Source organism: Salvelinus namaycush, chromosome 16 (genome assembly GCF_016432855.1).
Source record: "Salvelinus namaycush isolate Seneca chromosome 16, SaNama_1.0, whole genome shotgun sequence".
Classification (NCBI taxonomy): domain Eukaryota; kingdom Metazoa; phylum Chordata; class Actinopteri; order Salmoniformes; family Salmonidae; genus Salvelinus; species Salvelinus namaycush.
The window spans coordinates 26611130-26629017 of NC_052322.1; the positions used below are offsets into that span (position 1 = coordinate 26611130).

The following is a 17888-nucleotide window of genomic DNA, read 5'->3' on the forward strand; positions in this document are numbered from 1 at the left end:
ACCAACAGGATGTAAAGGCAACTGAACCTCTACTACCCAGAGTTGAGACAGAATGGGGGTTTGAGAGCAACACAGAGAAGGCTGAATTCCGGAGAAGACAATAAACCCTCTTGCATGCAGTTGTTGAGAGTCAATTAGGAGGGTGGCAGGGGCTCACTTTGGAGGATGGCGGGGGGAGGACCCTACAGAGTCGTGCATGGCCACACAGTCGTGGGTGAACAGGGAGTAAAGGAGGGGACTAAGAACACACCCCTGGGGGGCCCCAGTGTTGAGGATCAGCATGGCGGATGTGTTGTTGCCTACCCTCACCACCTGGGGGTGCCTGTCGGGAAGTCCAGGATCCATTTGCAGAGGGAGATGTTCAGTCCCAGGGTCCAGAACTTGGTGACGAGCTTGGAGGGGACTATAGTGTTGAACGCTGAGCTGTAGTAAATGAACAGCATTTTCACATAGGTATTCATTCCTCTTGTCCAGGTGGGAGAGAGCAGTGTGAGATGCAATTGAGATTGTGTCATCTGTGGATCTGTTGTGGCAGCATGCGAATTGGAGTATGTCCAGGGTGGACACTGCAAGAAACACTTAATTCTGCAGGAGTTAATGTAAAAAAATGGCAACATGTGAGGCCAACAGTCAGTGTCCAGACTTCAGTTACTAGTCCAACTATTACTGTTCCCATCTGAACTTCAAAGGTGTGCAAACCAGGCCAGGGGAAGCGCATTGGTTCCAGGACAATGTGGTTTGTCCAGTGCGCACTGAGTGGATTCCTCCCAGGCAAAACTGCATATTGAAAGATGGCTGCTGTAACAGCTTTCGTCCTTGTCTGAGGAGGAGTAGCAAGGATCGGACCAATGTGCAGCGTGGTAAGTGTCCATAATAGATTTTTAATAAATCTAAATGAACACAGAACAAAAATAACAAAACAACAACCGAAACAGTCCAGTATGGTGCAAACACTGAAACAGGAAACAACCACTCACAAAACACAATAGAAAACAGGCTACCTAAATATGGCTCCCAATCAGAGACAACGACTGACACCTGCCTCTGATTGAGAACCATACTAGGCCAAACACATAGAAATATAACAACAGAACAAAACATAGAAAAACAACATAGAATGCCCACCCCAACTCACGCCCTGACCAACTAAAATAAAGACATAAAAAAGGAACTAAGGTCAGAACGTGACAGCTGCAAACACATAGTTTCTAAACCCAGAGGCCTAATGTCCAGATACTTCCTGGAACGCTTCACGAAGCAGAATCCACAAGACCGAGGTTTGGGGTTTCACAAGTCAATGGGAGAAGTGAAAAATGTGCCATTAAGTTGTTACATTTTTCGAAATCTAAAGGCAAAACCTACATTTGAGCCAATGTCTTAAGCAGCTGAAACTGTAATTAGCCTACTACAACCGTGTGAAAGTGACAAACCTGAAATGTTTTAATTTTCATCAAAAACAACTTGAAGAAATGCCTTTGATTTGAGAGCACATACACAGTTCGGCGCGACATGACCATTGGACCCGATGATGTGTTTCTGCGCAAGAGCTTAGCTAGCTAAAGTCCCCTTTCAAAAAAAGATTGCAGTTTTGAAACTGCAGTAAAAGTACAGTATCTGCAGTAAACTGTGGTATTTTGGATGCAGTAATTGCAGAATAACTGCCATGTACTGCAGTTGAACTGCAAAATGATTGCAGTAAAAAAAAACTGTTGTTTTACAGCATACTGTAGCTATACTGCAGTGTTCTGCAGTTATACTGCTCTCTGACTGCAATATTTTTTCGTAATGGTCGCCATGACATCGCCTACAAGTGTAATCAGGGATTTCTATTGGAGAAACAGTTTCACGGTCTCTTTATTTAATCTTTGACAAAACGGGGTATGCAAACTTGAGTTTGAAAAGTTTGAAAACGTATAAAAGAACGGCCGTCCATCTTGGACACTGTCTAGTTCATTATGCACTGAGTGTACAAAACATTAGGAACACTTTCCATGACATAGACTGACAGGTGAAAGCTATGTTCCCTTATTGATGTCAATTGTTAAATCCACTTCAATCAGTGTAGATGAAGGGGAGGAGACCGGTTAAAGAACGTTTTTTAAGCCTTGAGACAATTGCATTTGAATGGGGTATGGTAGTAGGTGCCAAGTGCACCGGTTTGAGTATGTCAAGAACTGCAATGCTGCTGGGTTTTTCACCCTCAACTGTGTGTATCAAGAATGGTCCACCACCCAATGAACATCCAGCCAACTTGACAAACTGTGGGAAGCATTGGAGTCAACATGGCCCAGCATCCCTGTGGAATGCTTTCGACACCTTGTAGAGTCCATGCCCAGACGAATTGAGGCTGTTCTGAGGGCAAAAGGTGGGGCAACTCAATATTAGGAAGGTGTTCCTAATATTTTGTACACTCAGTGTATACCTAGTGATGCGAACAGGAATAGATTACGTTGAAAACAAACAGATGCTGTCTCTAGTAGTTCATATATACCTCAGTGCTCCCATTGACCTTTATACGCTTTATCAAAGATGATGGATAAATATGTTTACTTAGGCCGTTTACCATTGGAAGAAATTGTTATGGTTCTTGTGTGTAAGTGGGCGTTCCCGCTCTTGTGTGAGCATACTTTTTCTGAGTGAGCTCACGGTTCCTCGATAGTATCTGGGATGCTCACGGGAGAGAGGGGGGGGGGTCTTCTTTTTCTTTGAGATTGGGTAAGCGTATCATATCCAATTTTTAAGGTGCATACACCGCCCCCTACTCTACTGGAGTGTGAGGCCAGTCACGGCCTACATACATTAAATTCTCTTCATTAGTCCTGTTCCTCTAAGAAAGTGAAATAAATCCCTAGACATCACTTCCTTCCCCCCACTACACCACCCACACCCCAACCCTGTCCAGCCTCTCTAACCCTTTCACACAATCTCTCCCTATCTACGTCATACAGTTCACAAAATATCAACATATGCTCTACCGTTTCCTCCACTAAACACTCATCACACAGACCTGTTTCATGTCTCCCTATCATCCACAACATAGCGTTCAAACCTGTGTGTCCAAACCGTAGTCTACTCCACACAACTTCCTCTATCCTACACCCCATACGAGAAGCCTCGTTTACACCTTGCGGTAACATGCGAGTTTTGTGATCTGAGCAATATGACCCAATCACTATCTGTCTGTCACGTCTACACATGGTATTAAAATATCTGTGTTTACACAGGAAGCCTAATTCTGATCCTTTGCACAATTATTGGTGAAGAAAGAGTTAGGCTGCCTGTGTAAACAGCCTACTTGTGTCTGCATTGTGACCAGATTAGCAGGTGCCTCCCTGTGTGCAAATTGTTTGACAGATATCGGGTGTGTTTGAGTGATAAGGCTAAAGCAACCAACTATAGACGAAAGTCAAGGAGTGAAGTAGGGGGAGGTGCATCTGCAACCAATGATGTATATAAACCCTGGATTGCTAATGCTATGTATTGGCCATTGAGAGGCTTTGAAGCCACTGGTCGGCCATATTGGCACTCCCCAGCAGAAGCAGTCCTCCATAGGAATAAATGGAATTCTACAGTATTTCAATTGTTCCAAGGACATAATTACATGTATTTAAGTATTTTTGTTGTTTTAGTAAGGACAGTAACATTAGCAATCTCTAAAAAGCATACTTTAAGGAAAATGTTTTTATATATATATATTATTTGTTTTACCTTTAGCTCACATAATATTTTAAAAGTTTGCATTAAGGTGTCTGTAATAGAATAAGTGTGGCAAATGTAGACATTAATATATGCATTTTTATAGATTCCAAAATATCTTTTTACAACGGTGGGGAAGTTCCAAGATGGAGGCAAGGTGGCCTCCAGCCCCCCCCTATCAGTCATCTAGTGTATATATAAATCATTGATCTGCGACAGCTGAGAGTCAGACACTAATGTACTTTGCAAAGGCAATGCTCAGATCAACATGGCAGTGTTGCCATTGGCTGGTTTCGAGAGCATCAAATCCATGATGCATTGAGGGTAAATGGTGACTGACTGACTGGTCTACAAATAATGAGTAGCTATTTATGATGCAAGGTGATGCAAATTTGTAGAGCAGTCAGTCGCCTGTACTGTTGATCAAGCCCATTGTTAGTAAAAGGGTTTCTTTATGTCGAAATAAACATGTAACTAACCCTCATATCACACACTCACAAACTGAAATCATATTATGTGTGTACACATTGTACAATCAATTAGTGAGAGCCTCAAATATCACATTTCCACTGTACAAATAAGTCTGGACAAATTGGTTCCTTTTTCAGTCATGTCTTTTTGTCACGTTCGTGTGGTTCAAACAAAAACACCTTAATGATTGGTTGACAACAGTCTTCCACAGTGCAAGCGATGGCCGCAGGATGAAGTTGTTGAAGAGCAACTGCAGAAACCTGCAGTCAAAACCTTATGACCTTAGATCACATGATTTTTGTAACGTTCATGCAGTTGACATGCAGGCGCAAAAGTCGGACAACTTTTATCCCCAGAATGCAACACACTTTGAAGGCATTGAAAAAAAGAGACCCACTCGAACGCACCCCGCATTAACTCAAACGCAGCCTGCTATGGCTGAACATTGATGAGTGAAGTCGGGGGAGGTGTATCTGCAACAGCCGAAAGTCGGACAATGTTATGGTTTACCTACAGCAAGGCTCTGTCCAACATGGCAGTGTTGCCATTGTTTATAAAAACTTTTTCTATGGAATGTCAAAATAAACATGTAAATATGTGTACATTGTACTATCAATTGGTGAGAGAGAGCCTCAAAATATCACATTCATTTGTACATATCCACTGTAGACATGAATCACAGTAAAGTTTCACGCAGGTCTTTTGTCCCGTTCGCTTGGGTCAGAAGCAACTGCAGGGACTTGAAGGTGATTTCATAGTTTTTGTAAAGTTCATGCAGTCGGCAAGTCGGACCATTTTTATCACCATAATGCAACACACTTTGAAAGTGAAATGGTAAAATTTGTCAAATTGATCCACTCGAACACACCCATTCTTTCAAAATAATATGAATGCATTTTTTAAAGCTGAGGTCATAAGTAAATGGTGCTCAGTGTCAATGGGCTTGTTCAACATTGCAGCCGACTGCCTTTTCTACACTAAACAAAAATATAAACACAAATGTTCGTCCCATGTTTCATGACCAGAAATAAAATATCCCAGAAATGTTCCACACGCACAAAAAGCTTATTTCTCTAAAATGTTGGGCACAAAATTGTTTACATCCATGTTAGTGAGCAGTTCTCATTTGCTAATATAATCCATCCACCTCACAGTTGTGGCATATCAAGAAGCTGTTTAAACAGCATGATCATTACACACCTTGTGCTTGGGACAATAAAAGGCCACTCTAAAATGTGAGGTTTTGTCACAACACAATGCCACAGATGTCTCAAGTTTTGAGGGAGCGTGCAATTGACATGCTGACTGTAGGAATGTCCACCAGAGCTGTTTCCAGAGAATTGGATGTTAATTTCTCTACCATAAGCTGCATCCAACGTCATTTTAGAGAATTTGACAGTACGTCAAACCGGCCTCACAGCCGCAGACCACATGTAACCACACCTGTCCAAGACCTCCACATCCAGCTTCTTCACTTGGAGGATCGTCTGAGACCAGCCACTGGGAAAGCTGATGAAACTGGGTTTTCACAACTGAAGAATTTCTGCAAACTGTCAGAAAGAGTCTCAGGGAAGCTTATCTGCATGCTTGTTGTTGTCTCCAGGTTCTTGAACAGACTTCAGTGGGCAAATGCTCACCTTCGTTGGCCACCGGTAAGCTGGAGAAGTGTGCTCTTCACGGATGAATCTCGGTTTCAACTGTAACAGACAGATGGCAGAGAGCATAGCATATATGGCTTCATGTGGGAGAGCGGTTTGCTATTGTCAACGTTGTGAACAGTGCCCCGTGGTGGTGCTGGGGTTATGGTATGGGCAGGCATAAGCTACAGACAATGAACACAATTAAATTTTATCGATGGCAATTTGAATGCACAGAGATACTGTGATGAGATCCTGAGGCCCGTTGTTGTGCCATTTATCTGCCACCATCACCTCATGTTTCAGCATGATAATTCAGAGCCCCATGTCACAAGCACCTGTACACAATTCCTGGAAGCTGTAAATGTCCCAGTTCTTCCATGGCCTACATACTCACCAGACATGTCACCCATAGAGCATGTTTAGGATGCTCTGGCTTGACACGTACAATAGCGTGTTCCAGTTCCCGCCAATATCCAGCAACTTCGCACAGCCATTGAAGAGTTGGAAACATTCCACAGGCCACAATCAACAGCCTGATCAACTCTATGCGAAGGAGATGTGTCACACTGCATGAGGCAAATGGTGGTCACACCAGATACTGACTGGTTTTCTGATCCATGCCCCTACCTTTTTTAAAAAGGTATCTGTGACCAACAGAGGCATATTTGTATCCCCAGTTATGTGAAATTCATAGATCAGGGCCTAATTAATACATTGTAATTGACTGATATTACATTTTGAAATTGTTGCATATTGCATTTAAATTTTCAGATTAGGACAAAGGGCGCATGTTAGCGCCAGGTATAAACGCGGCTTGAGAGCCAGTTCAACAGGCATCCCCTCCAGGATCAAGCAAAAATAAAAAATAAAAAAGGACAGCATACGAACGACCTTTCAGCATTTCAAAAATAAACATGTGAAAGAAAGCAACAGCACTTCCTTAACATGTTCATTTTCTGCTCTGACAAACATTTTGTATTGTTTTTATACAAGTTTCGCATGATTCATTACATCAATCAATGTGGTTTGTTACCTAATCTAGACCATTTCAGGAGATCAGTGCTCAAGAGGTAAACCATTTACTTTGCACCAAGGCTCCCTAATCCAAATAACACTGAGCCAATGAGACAGACAAAAGCAGCATTTGATTTCAAGGCATGAGAATGAACTAGAAAAGGACAAACCTAGTAATCTCCAAATCAACTCCAGTTAAGACAAAATATGGCATGAATGGAATCTTAGGCCGTACCTAACCACTGCATTGTTCCCGGGAATTGCAGTGAATTTCAAAGTAGATCATTAAGACATTCACTTGATTGATCTATCAGAACTACTGCAATTTTGAAGAACTACTACAAACTTATAATAGAAAAAGTCAGAACATCATTTTCCAAACGTATTTTTTGATTGGGTGGAATCAATATGGAACCAGTGTATAGACACCAGGGATGCAAGGCCAGTATAATTCATCGCTGTGTTGTTACACATCACACTTCTTTTCTTTATCCAGCATGGTGTTTTGGTAAGCCAAAGTTTGTGCATTAAAAATGGTACAAAAATCTATCTCCCCTTCCCCATATGCCATCAGTGCTCCCAGAAGGCAATGCAACAAGACAGTGGACAAAGGACAGCGTTGAAAGTCTTGAGACTAGATGGAGTGTGCTTTCTTGGTTCCACACACACAGGACAGGCAGTCTCGAGGGCATGCTACCAGTCAGTTTGACCAGCAGACACGTTAGGCGGCCACTACGGTGCAGCATGCGGAGGGTCACATCAGGCCTCTCTGATCTTGGCAGCCAGAGCAGAGTTCTCCTGGCGAATTGCTTTGTAGTCCTCCAGGATCTTCTCCAGGTTGCTTACAGTCTTCTTACCATTTTCAGTTTCAATCTACGGAGAGAAGGAAACTTAAAAGTTTGCTCTACCAAGTCAGCTCTAGATCACTATGTCAATAAAATGACAAACTGACTCATGTGGTACAGTAGCAGTACAAGTTAGTGGTTTGGAATAAAAGAAAGAGGGCCATCTATACCTGCTCCTCCAGGTCTCTGATCTCTCTCATGATTGTGCCTGTGTCCTCAATAGTTTGGATCAACTGAGTGCAGTTCTATACCAAGGAAGATAATGAAGTCACACAACTAAGCAATGTAGCTATAGGCACCTAAAATTACCACAGAGCACCAGACCAAAGGATATACAGTATGTCTTGCTCTTCAATTTCTAAGAAAATTGTATATTCTGCAAACAAGCTCTTACCTCATGCAAGGCTGCCAGGTACTTGTAGGATTTGCGGACAGATTCGTCTTTCTTCGCATCCTACACAGTATTAGGAAAAGTATTGATTAGGCAAGAAGGAACATCATTGGTGTGCTTTCCTGAAATTGTCAAACTGTGGTATAGAACAATTGAAATGAAAGGCATGAGCAAACTGACAGCAAGGGTCCTTGGTAGCAAGTTGAGCATTATCAGGTGATCTAGAAGGGATTTCTTTGACCTATAATTGCAAAAAGTAGACACGAGTTATCTTGCTAGGTGCTCTACCTTGAAGACCAGCTCATCAGTCACAGCGAACGTTCGGTCCAGTTTTCCAGTCAGATTGTTAATCTCTTTCTGCAGCTCCTTAGTGTCAGACAGAATCTACAGAGACCAAGAGTCGGACACACAAATACCATACTTGAAATCACACTACTCAGATTCAAATTTAGTTTTTAATTCCTTTGTTTTTCAGGAGATACTCAGGACTGTATTGTTGAGAGGTGTCTCAAACAGTGTACCTTTGTAATTTCTTCCTTCTGTTTCCTGATATTGCCAACGATCTCCAGAATCCTTGCAGTGTACGCTGAGCGGGAGACATCTTTGGGGAGATTCTCAAACTCTGTTATCTGAAAGAGATGTCAGATTCCCCAAAATTGTGTCTGACATACAATGCATGGACTGGAACCTAAATAAACAGTGTGGAAGTAGCTCATCCCAAATATATTTAAAATTTGTTCTAATACCAGTTGTTTATACAGTGCCTCCTTCATCTTGGACTCCTCCGCAGATTGGCGGATTTTGTTGTGAAGCTCTTTGATTTCAACTAGCTTTCTGGAGGACTCAATCTACAAAAGAAAATGGAAGTTGAATCTCGCACAGTCAAACACACACATTTGGTGATATCTAAGGAGATTAACACTACCTCTTGGTTGCTGCAGAGCTCCTTGAGCCTGCGGTGCTCATCGATGAGCGGAGCTCTGCGTTTCTCCCACTGCACGGCAAGGTTGACCACTCGCTTGGCACTTCCCTCCACCAGGGCCTGCAGCTTGGCCAGGTTGTTCTCTGCGTCCGGCATCAGGTCAATGGTCTGCTTCTTCACCCGCACAGAGTCCTCCTTCTCCGCCTTGCTCAGCTCTTTCTGCTTCAGCTCATCTGACACCTGCACACAAACAGGAGACAAGTTAGTCTCGCAGGGTGACTACATCTTACATGTCACAGTTCATTTGACTGTGGTAACTCTGGTCGGAGGTAGGGATGGGGGGTATGTAATCATTTCACTATTCGAATAGTATCATGAATTTGTCAGATATCCAGATATAGGAAATGCAAGTCTTTTTCCCCCCTTAAGTTAACCTGAGCACTGCTGCGCGATGGAGAGAAGCTGGCCATCCATTGCTGCGGAGGGGGCGGAATATGTGAAGGAGCAGACGGAGAGAGAGACGCTAAGGCAACTCAGCTACAGCCAATACTAGCTAACTTGTTGCAGCCACAATGTTATTTATCGTCGTATATAACAGTGCCCATCTTGACTGTAAAAGCCTAGAAGCAAGCTAGCTAAATAAAACAACTGCCTAAATGTTGGTTGCTCATTGTTGCCTACTCCTCATTTTGCTAACTTTTCATTCCATAATTTTATTCCATCTTGCATTGCATTAGTGAACTCACTCTCTTTCTACACATTGAACCTCTGTCGCTTTGATTGGCCAACATAAACAACAAGCTACACGTGAAGGCTACCGGTCAGCTACCGGTCTTTTTATGGGGTGCACATCCTAAAAACTATATAAAAAAAAAATAATTTTCATGTTTAAATGTCATGGTATATCCTTTCATGTAACAATGCCATATGGATATTTTAATGAAACTTAGAAAAATACTTTTCAGTGTTAAAATAGGGCTATAATTTTTCCCCCTGCAAAAAACAAAGCACACAAGTAATCCAAAATACAAATGTCAGATCGGATATTCGAATAACCACGCACATCCCTAGTCTGAGGTCTACACAAATACAGAGTTTATCTGTTTTAAATCAGAGAGGCTCCAGTTACCTGAAGTACGGATACGGTGAGCTGCTTCATGTCTCCGCCCACCTCCTCTAGGCTGAGGGTGAGCTGCTGTAGCTGCTGCTGCAGGGAGGCCAGCTCCTCCTGCTGTCGGGCCTGCAGTTCCTCTTCCGACTGATGCGAGCTGGGAAGGGGGCTGGCCGCTGCTGCCATCTGCTGGGAGGCTTTCGCAGGCTCCTGACACACACACACACACACACACACTAGATTCAGATTGGCAATGAAAGGGGGAACATTTGTAGATGTTGCTCAATGTCTTTGGGGCAGGCTTTGTTAACTCTTCAATTACCTGTGTGAAAGTGAATTTCTCAGTGTGAGTGAAGCGGGAGCCCTTGGCGAGGATGTCACCACCGAGGGAGGAGCCCCCGAAGGACTGCAGTAGCTCTGCGAGATCAGAGCCCGACCTGTGGGCACCGAGGGTGTCCGAGTGAGGCTGGGCCGCAGTGTGCAGCTGCTCTTCGATCCGCTTCTGCAGACGGACACGCTTCCTGGAGCGATATTCCTGGGTGGCCACGAGAGGAGACAAAGTGGAGTTCAGAGATTAAAACACTGCAATAAACACAAAATTATTCTTATTGTGCTCAAATTAAAATTGTCCAAAATCTTGAAAAACTATCCCTTTAAGTGAACTATCCCTTTAAGAGTGTACCTCAGGGGTGAGGCGGGAAAGGAGGCCTTGGCTGTTCCACTCATTTTCCCACTCCTGGGCGGCACTAAGCTCCCCTGCATGCATCTCCAGCAGGGATGCCGGCACTGAGGCATGCTGCGACGGCTGAGCAGTCACAGGGGGAAGAAATTCCCTGTGGTAGTCCTTTTCCTCTGGAGACGGGGTGAAAAGAATGACGTGGTACACTGGGATTTAACTCTCACCACAGGTTCTTATTTCATTGGCAAAGAATATCTTGTACCCCATGCTAATATATATAGGCTACTAATTCAGAACCCTACATAATTGGAAGAATTGGATTACAGAATGATATGCAATGAGAGTAAGTACAGAGGGCCCTGTGTATTCTGGGGTTTACCTTTCAACTGCTTTTTCCCAGGCACTTTGAGGCAGTGCAGTAAACTAAGGGGCTGAGAGTGGAAACTGTGGGACGGTCCTGGGTTCTAAAAATAATGAAATGTTAAGTGAGAACACATACATTAAGTGGGAACACTTGACACAAAGACATTCAAATAGGAAGTTTGTATAGTGCATCATTTTGATATATTGACTTCAGTAAATATCCAGGTCATTAAAAAACAGGGTAAACTTGAGACATTGCATTATTGCCTCACTACTTTCACTGACCAGCCCTGAAATCTAGCTTCCTTTATGATCTAGGAAACCAACAGTTATTTGTCAGTGTTTCTTAACTTTAGCTGCCATGTCATTGATAATGCTTTGTGATATTGCCAGCAGGACATACCTACCTGTGTTTTACATAGGAGGGGTAGTCTGCAAGATGGAGGGAGCCAAGGCAAGGCCAGCTGAGCTTTGATCTGGGTAGCTATCAATTTCTGGAGGAGGACCGATTTACCTGTTATGGGGTACAATGAATGCGAGACAAATAAATACTTATAGATAAAATAATTGTCATTTTGAGAGATTCACAAACATTCAATGTATTTTTATTGATCAGATTATAAAGCAAAAAAAAATGCCCAATGTATAAGGGGATAGCTAAAGTTAATGGTATTCAATAATGACAAGAAGTACAATGGTGGGACAATGTGTCTGTACCTGCTGGTTGGTCCAAGGCCTCAGCACTTTCTCTGGGCAGCTTCTCCACCAGGAACATGAGCAGAGAGCGGATCTCTGGCTCATTGCTGTAAAGAAAGGTCTGGTAGCCAATCTCTCCCTTGTAGCCAAGGTCCTGCATAGAAACACATGTCAACCTGGTTATGGAGTCTGCTCATACACATGACATTGACCTTTGTGTCACATACCTCACCCAGTCTAGAGCATGAGGGTCATTAAGCGTGAAAATGGAACCAGTCCATGACATTGTGTATGAAGACCATTATGAACATGTGGAATGATGGAGCCTTCTTCACAAAATGAGCAAACCAAATGTATTCACACTTGGGAGATTCTAAATCTTGTAATAAAACTACATTTCAGAAGATCACTTCAATGAAGTTATGCAAGCAAATGGACTATTCAATAAAGCCAATCGAGTGAGAAAATAAAAATAGTTAAAAGCAGTGCTCAACGAGATTAGGCATTAGGATATGACATGACTTCACATTGTCGCAGGCGGTCAAATTGGTTGCTGAATTACTTCTATTCAGACATCAGTGGTCCAGACTGCATGCATGTAGTTTGGACCATGAGTAACTGAGCTTGATCTAATGAAATTCAATTCATTTTAGAGTATAAAAAGAACCTGGACTGAGTTTCATGCAAAGGGGGTATAGGTCATATGGCTACCGTACATCAAGAAGTCGTGCATGGTTATTCTTTTAGATCCAACAATATCTTAATCTTCTTCATTTGTTCAACATAGTATTGTGGGGAGATAGTCACGAGCCTCACTTCGCAACAGGAGGGTGAGCACTATCCCTTTTCTTTTTGACCTCTCACCTGACAGGCCTGTGCCAGGCTCATGCCCACTCGGAAGCGGGCAGACATGCCGGGGGGTAAGGAGTGGGACAGGCTGCTCCCCAGAGCCGGGTCGATCACTCGCAGACATTTCACTACCGCCTCCACTATGAACTCACTGGAGAAGCGCTTCACACTCTGTACATCCTCCCCCACGTCCCTTGGCAAACACACAGAGCATGAGATGCAGGTGCACGGGGTTAACTTCTCATGTGTGTCTCACACCTCGCTAGTCATGTAATCAGCAAGTTACTCTTTTAAACGACATTGAAAAATGTGTACCGTTAGCGTAGCTAACTTGACCGACATGGAAGAATTCTGGTCACTACACTAGCTCAAAGATTTGCAGAGTTCAAATCAAAAGAACCAGCTATTAGAACACACTTGTACAAGTGTGAATGAATGTAATTTAGCTAACTTAGCTAGCTCTCTGTACTTCAATTCCCAAGGAAAACATCAGCTGAGATAATGGCTGATGAGTAATTGAATGTAGATAGACCTGGGTGTCAATCACTAAATCAAAGAAGAGAGCTACGTATCTAGAGGTAGCGAGCTATCCAAAACTCACTAGACACAAACAAGCAACAGTAGCAAGCCAGATGGCAAACGTTCACTAACTAGAAACAAAATGTTAATAATGTTGGCTAACTACTTACGTGCCGGTCTGTCTAAGGGAGTGAATTAAAATCTTATCAACTTCCTCCATCGCTGTAAGAAGATGAAGTGCCTTGCAATTCCTTCTCCTAAATTCCAATAATTAGGCTTCAATATGCTTATTTTGGCTAGCTAGATAACGTTAGCGGTCTCACAGGCGGGTCCATTAAAAAAAACACACAAAAACAAGCTAGCTCGCCTGTTTTTAGCTGGGGAACTAGCTAACGTTGTCACTTCTCAACGCATGAACAAGAGGCACGACAGTAGCTATTCCAGCAACCGTTCCACTTAACACTTTTTTTGTGCTCCCTTAAATGTCTTGCAAATAGCTTTTTATCATATGAGAGATAGCTAGCTGACAAATTAGTAAAAGCTAAAATGTTGCATCTATAAACACATGAAGTCACATGGGAGGAGGATATGATAGCAGTGTTCTATGGGATGCTGAGTTTCAACATTCTTCAGCATTGTTGTAAAAAAAACGGAGAGTTGGGAAAGTAAAACTATGATTCCCAGCAAACCCCCGCTTCTGGAGTCGCATGACTGGGTACTGCGTCGAGGAAGAGGCGAAGCGAAAGGATTTGTGCCACGTTCACGTACTAGAACTAGGAAACTCAGAACTAGGAAACTCGGGAAATGTCTGACTTGCCAACTGGTAAACGCGGCACGGTATAACTACATCCATTTAGCAAGTCGGACATTTCCGAGTTTCCTAGTTCCCGACTAGCGTTGGAACACGACATTACTCCACCCCAAATCTGTCCACGCGAGATAAGCAGACCACGTGGCCATGTTCTGTGTGGAGGTCAACAATGATTAATGTACATTGGGGTGGGGTTGGGGATAGGCAGTGTGTACCCAATGGTACGTTCGGTTGAGCCGTACCACCCTCTTTAGCACCTTGCTGTAACAGGCTGTGATGCAGCCCGACACAAGTGTGAATGTATATTCTCCCTCAAGCCGATACCACAACGGCCCTCAAGGATCTACACTGGACTTTGTGCAAACTGGAAACCACATATCCTGAGGCCGCTAGCGAAGTTCTATCAACACATTGACTGTAGTACTCGCGCTGCTAAAACACTCGACCACTGCTACTCCAACTTCCGGGATGCCTACAAGGCACTCCCCCACCCTCTCTTTGGCAAATCAGATCATGACTCCATTTTGCTCCTCTCTTCCTATAGGCAGAATCTTAAACAGGAAGTACCTGTGCTAAGGACTATTCAACGCTGGTCTGACCAATCGGAATCCACGCGTCGAAATTGTTTTGATCAGGCAGACTGGGATATGTTCCGGGTAGCCTCAGAGAATAATATCAACGTATATGCTGACTCTGTGAGTGAGTTTATAAGGAGGTATATAGGAGATGCTGTTCCCACTGTGACTATTAAAACCTACCCTAACCAGAAACCATGGACAGATGGCGGCATTCGCACAAAATTGAAAGTGCGAACCACCGCATTTAACCATGGAAAGGCGACTGGGAATATAGCCGAATACAAACAGTGTAGTTATTCCCTCCGCAAGGCATTCAAACAAGCAAAATGTGAGTATAGAGACAAAGTGGAGTCGCAGTTCAACGGCTCAGTCTGTTGTCCCCACATGCTTCAAGATGGCCACCATTGTTCCTGTACCCAAGAATGCAAAGGTAACTGAACTAAATGACTATCGCTCCGTAGCACTCACTTCTGTCATCATTTTTTATTTTATTTTTATTTCACCTTTATTTAACCAGGTAGGCTAGTTGAGAACAAGTTCTCATTTGCAACTGCGACCTGGCCAAGATAAAGCATAGCAGTGTGAACAGACAACAACACAGAGTTACACATGGAGTAAACAATAAACAAGTCAATAACATGGTAGAAAAAAAGAGAATCTATATACAATGTGTGCAAAAGGCATGAGGAGGTAGGCAATAAATCGAATAATTACAATTTAGCAGATTAACACTGGAGTGATAAATCATCAGATGATCATGTGCAGGTAGAGATACTGGTGTGCAAAAGAGCAGAAAAGTAAATAAATAAAAGCAGTATGGGGGTGAGGTAGGTAAATTGGGTGGGCTATATACCGATGGACTATGTACAGCTGCAGCGATCGGTTAGCTGCTCATGAAGTGCTTTCAGAGACAAGTCAAGGATCAAACCACCTCCACCTTACCTGCCACCCTAGACCCACTTCAGTTTGCATACTGCCCCAACAGGTCCACAGACGATGCAATCTCCATCACATTGCACACTGCCCTATCCCATCTGGACAAGAGGAATACCTATGTGAAAATGCTGTTCATTGACTACAGCTCAGCAGTCAACACCATAGTACCCTCAAAGCTCATCATTAAGCTTGAGGCCCTGGGTCTCAACCCCGCTCTGTGCAATTGGGTCCTGGACTTCCTGATGGACCACCCGCAAGTGGTGAAGGTAGGAAACAACATCTCCACTTCGCTGATCCTCAACACTGGGGCCCCACAAGGGTGCGTGCTCAGCCCCCTCCTGTACTCCCTGTTTACCCATGACTGAGTGGCCATGCACGCCTCCAACTAAATCATCAAGTTTGCAGACGACACAACAGTAGTAGGCTTGATTACCAACAACGACGAGACAGCCTTCAGGGAGGAGGTGAGGGCTCTAGGAGTGTGGTGTCAGGAAAATAACCTTTCACTCAACATCAACAAAACAAAGGAGATGATTGTGAAACCGCAAAGGTAGCACCCCCCTATCCACATCGACGGGACAGCAGTGGAGAAGGTGGAAAGTTTTACGTTTTAAGTTCTTGCATTCATATCACTGACAAACTGAAATGGTCCACCCACACATACAGTGTGGAGAAGAAGGCGCAGGAGTGCCTCTTCAACCTCAGGAGGCTGAAGAAATTTGGCTTGTCACCAAAAACCCTCACAAACTTTTACAGACTCACAATTGAGAGCATCCTGTCGGGCTGTATCACCGCCTGGTATGGCAACTGCACCTCCCACAACCGCAGGGCTCTCCAGAGGGTGGTGTGGTCTGCACAACACATCACTGGGGGCAAACTACCTGCCCTCCAGGACACCTACAGCACCCAATGTCACAGGAAGGCCAAAAAGATCATGAAGGACAACAACCACCTGAGCTACTGCCTGTTCACCCTGTTACCATCCAGAAGGCGAGGTCAGTACAGGTGCATCAAAGCTGTGACAGAGAGACTGAAAAACAGCTTCTATCTCCAGGCCATCAGACTGTTAAATAGCCATCACTAGCACAGAGAGGCTGCTGCCTACATACAGACTTGTAGAATAATTTGCCACTTTAATAAATGGAACACTAGTCACTTTAATAATACCACTTTAATAGTGTTTACATATCTTGCATTACTCATCTCATATGTATATATTGTATTCTGTACTATCTATTGCATCTTGGCCTATGCCGCTCTGTCATTGCTCATCCATATATTTATATTTATATATTCTTATTCCATTCCTTTATTTAGATTTGTGTGTATTAGGTATCTGTTGTGGAGTTTTTAGATATTACTTGGTAGATATTGCTGCACTGTCGGAACTAGAAGCACAAGCATTTTGCTACACTCGCAACATCTGCTAACCATGTGTATGTGACCAATTTGATTTGATTTAGTTATTCCCTCCATAAGGCAATCAGACAGGCAAAACGTCAGTACAGAGACAAAGTAAGGTCACAATTCAACGGCTCAGAAACGAGATGTGGCAGGGTCAACAGACAATTACGGATTACAAAGGGTAAACCAGCCACGTCGCGCGGACACCGACGTCTTGCTCCCAGACAAGCTAAACACCTTCTTCGCACGCTTTGAGGATAACACAGTTCCACCGACGCGGCCCACTCCCAAGGACTGCTCCGTGGCCGACGTGAGTAAGACATTTAAACGTGTTAACCCTCGCAAGGCTGCCGGCCCAGACGGCATCCCTAGCCACGTCCTCAGAGCATGTGCAGACCAGCTGGCTGTAGTGCTTACGGACACATTCAATCTCTCCCTATCCCAGTCTGCTGTCTCCACTTGCTTCAAGATGTCCACCATTGTTCCTGTACCCAAGAAAGCAAAGGTAACTGAACTAAATTACTATAGCCCCGTAACACTCACTTCTGTCATCATGACGTGCTTTGAGAGGCTAGTTAAGGATCATATCATCTCTACATTACCTGACACCCTAGACCCACTCCAATTTGCATACCGCCCGACCAGATCCACAGATGATGCAATCTCTATTGCACTCCACACTGCCCTTTCCCACGTGGACAAAAGGAACACCTACGTGAAAATGCTATTCATTGACTACAGCTCAGCGTTCAACACCATAGTGCCCTCAAAGCTCATCACAATGCTAAGGACCCTGCAACTAAACACCTCCCTCTGCAACTGGATCCTGGACTTCCTGACTGGCCGCCCCCATGTGGTAAGGGTATGTAATAACACATCTGCCACGCTGATCCTCAACACAGGGGCCCCTCAGGGGTGCGTGCTCAGTTCCTTCCTCTACTCCCTGTTCACCCATGACTGCAT

General features: G+C 43.8%; 1 protein-coding gene across 1 annotated transcript; it reads right to left on the reverse strand.

Annotated features, from left to right (window-relative positions):
- Positions 1 to 6690: 6690 nt before the first annotated feature.
- Positions 6691 to 13870, reverse strand: ccdc22 (coiled-coil domain containing 22). The gene is made up of 15 exons (XM_039010919.1): positions 13367 to 13870; positions 12693 to 12870; positions 11850 to 11982; positions 11540 to 11646; positions 11149 to 11233; positions 10773 to 10942; positions 10413 to 10625; positions 10109 to 10300; positions 8983 to 9219; positions 8804 to 8905; positions 8579 to 8686; positions 8346 to 8441; positions 8061 to 8120; positions 7837 to 7911; positions 6691 to 7694 (listed from the first exon to the last, which is right to left on the reverse strand). Exons 1-15 carry the CDS (start codon positions 13414 to 13416, stop codon positions 7581 to 7583), a joined length of 1920 nt encoding a protein of 639 aa, XP_038866847.1. The 5' UTR covers positions 13417 to 13870; the 3' UTR covers positions 6691 to 7580.
- Between the last annotated feature and the right edge of the window lie 4018 nt (positions 13871 to 17888).

Excerpts from the sequence above, each read along its gene's own strand:
- ccdc22 (XM_039010919.1), bottom strand. The coding sequence starts at position 13,416 with ATGGAGGAAGTTGATAAGATTTTAATTCACTCCCTTAGACAGACCGGC. Across the intron at positions 11,647-11,849 it reads GGCCTTGGACCAACCAGCAG|GTAAATCGGTCCTCCTCCAG; the intron begins GTACAGACACAT and ends ACCCCATAACAG. Across the intron at positions 8,687-8,803 it reads AGGCACTGTATAAACAACTG|ATAACAGAGTTTGAGAATCT; the intron begins GTATTAGAACAA and ends CATCTCTTTCAG.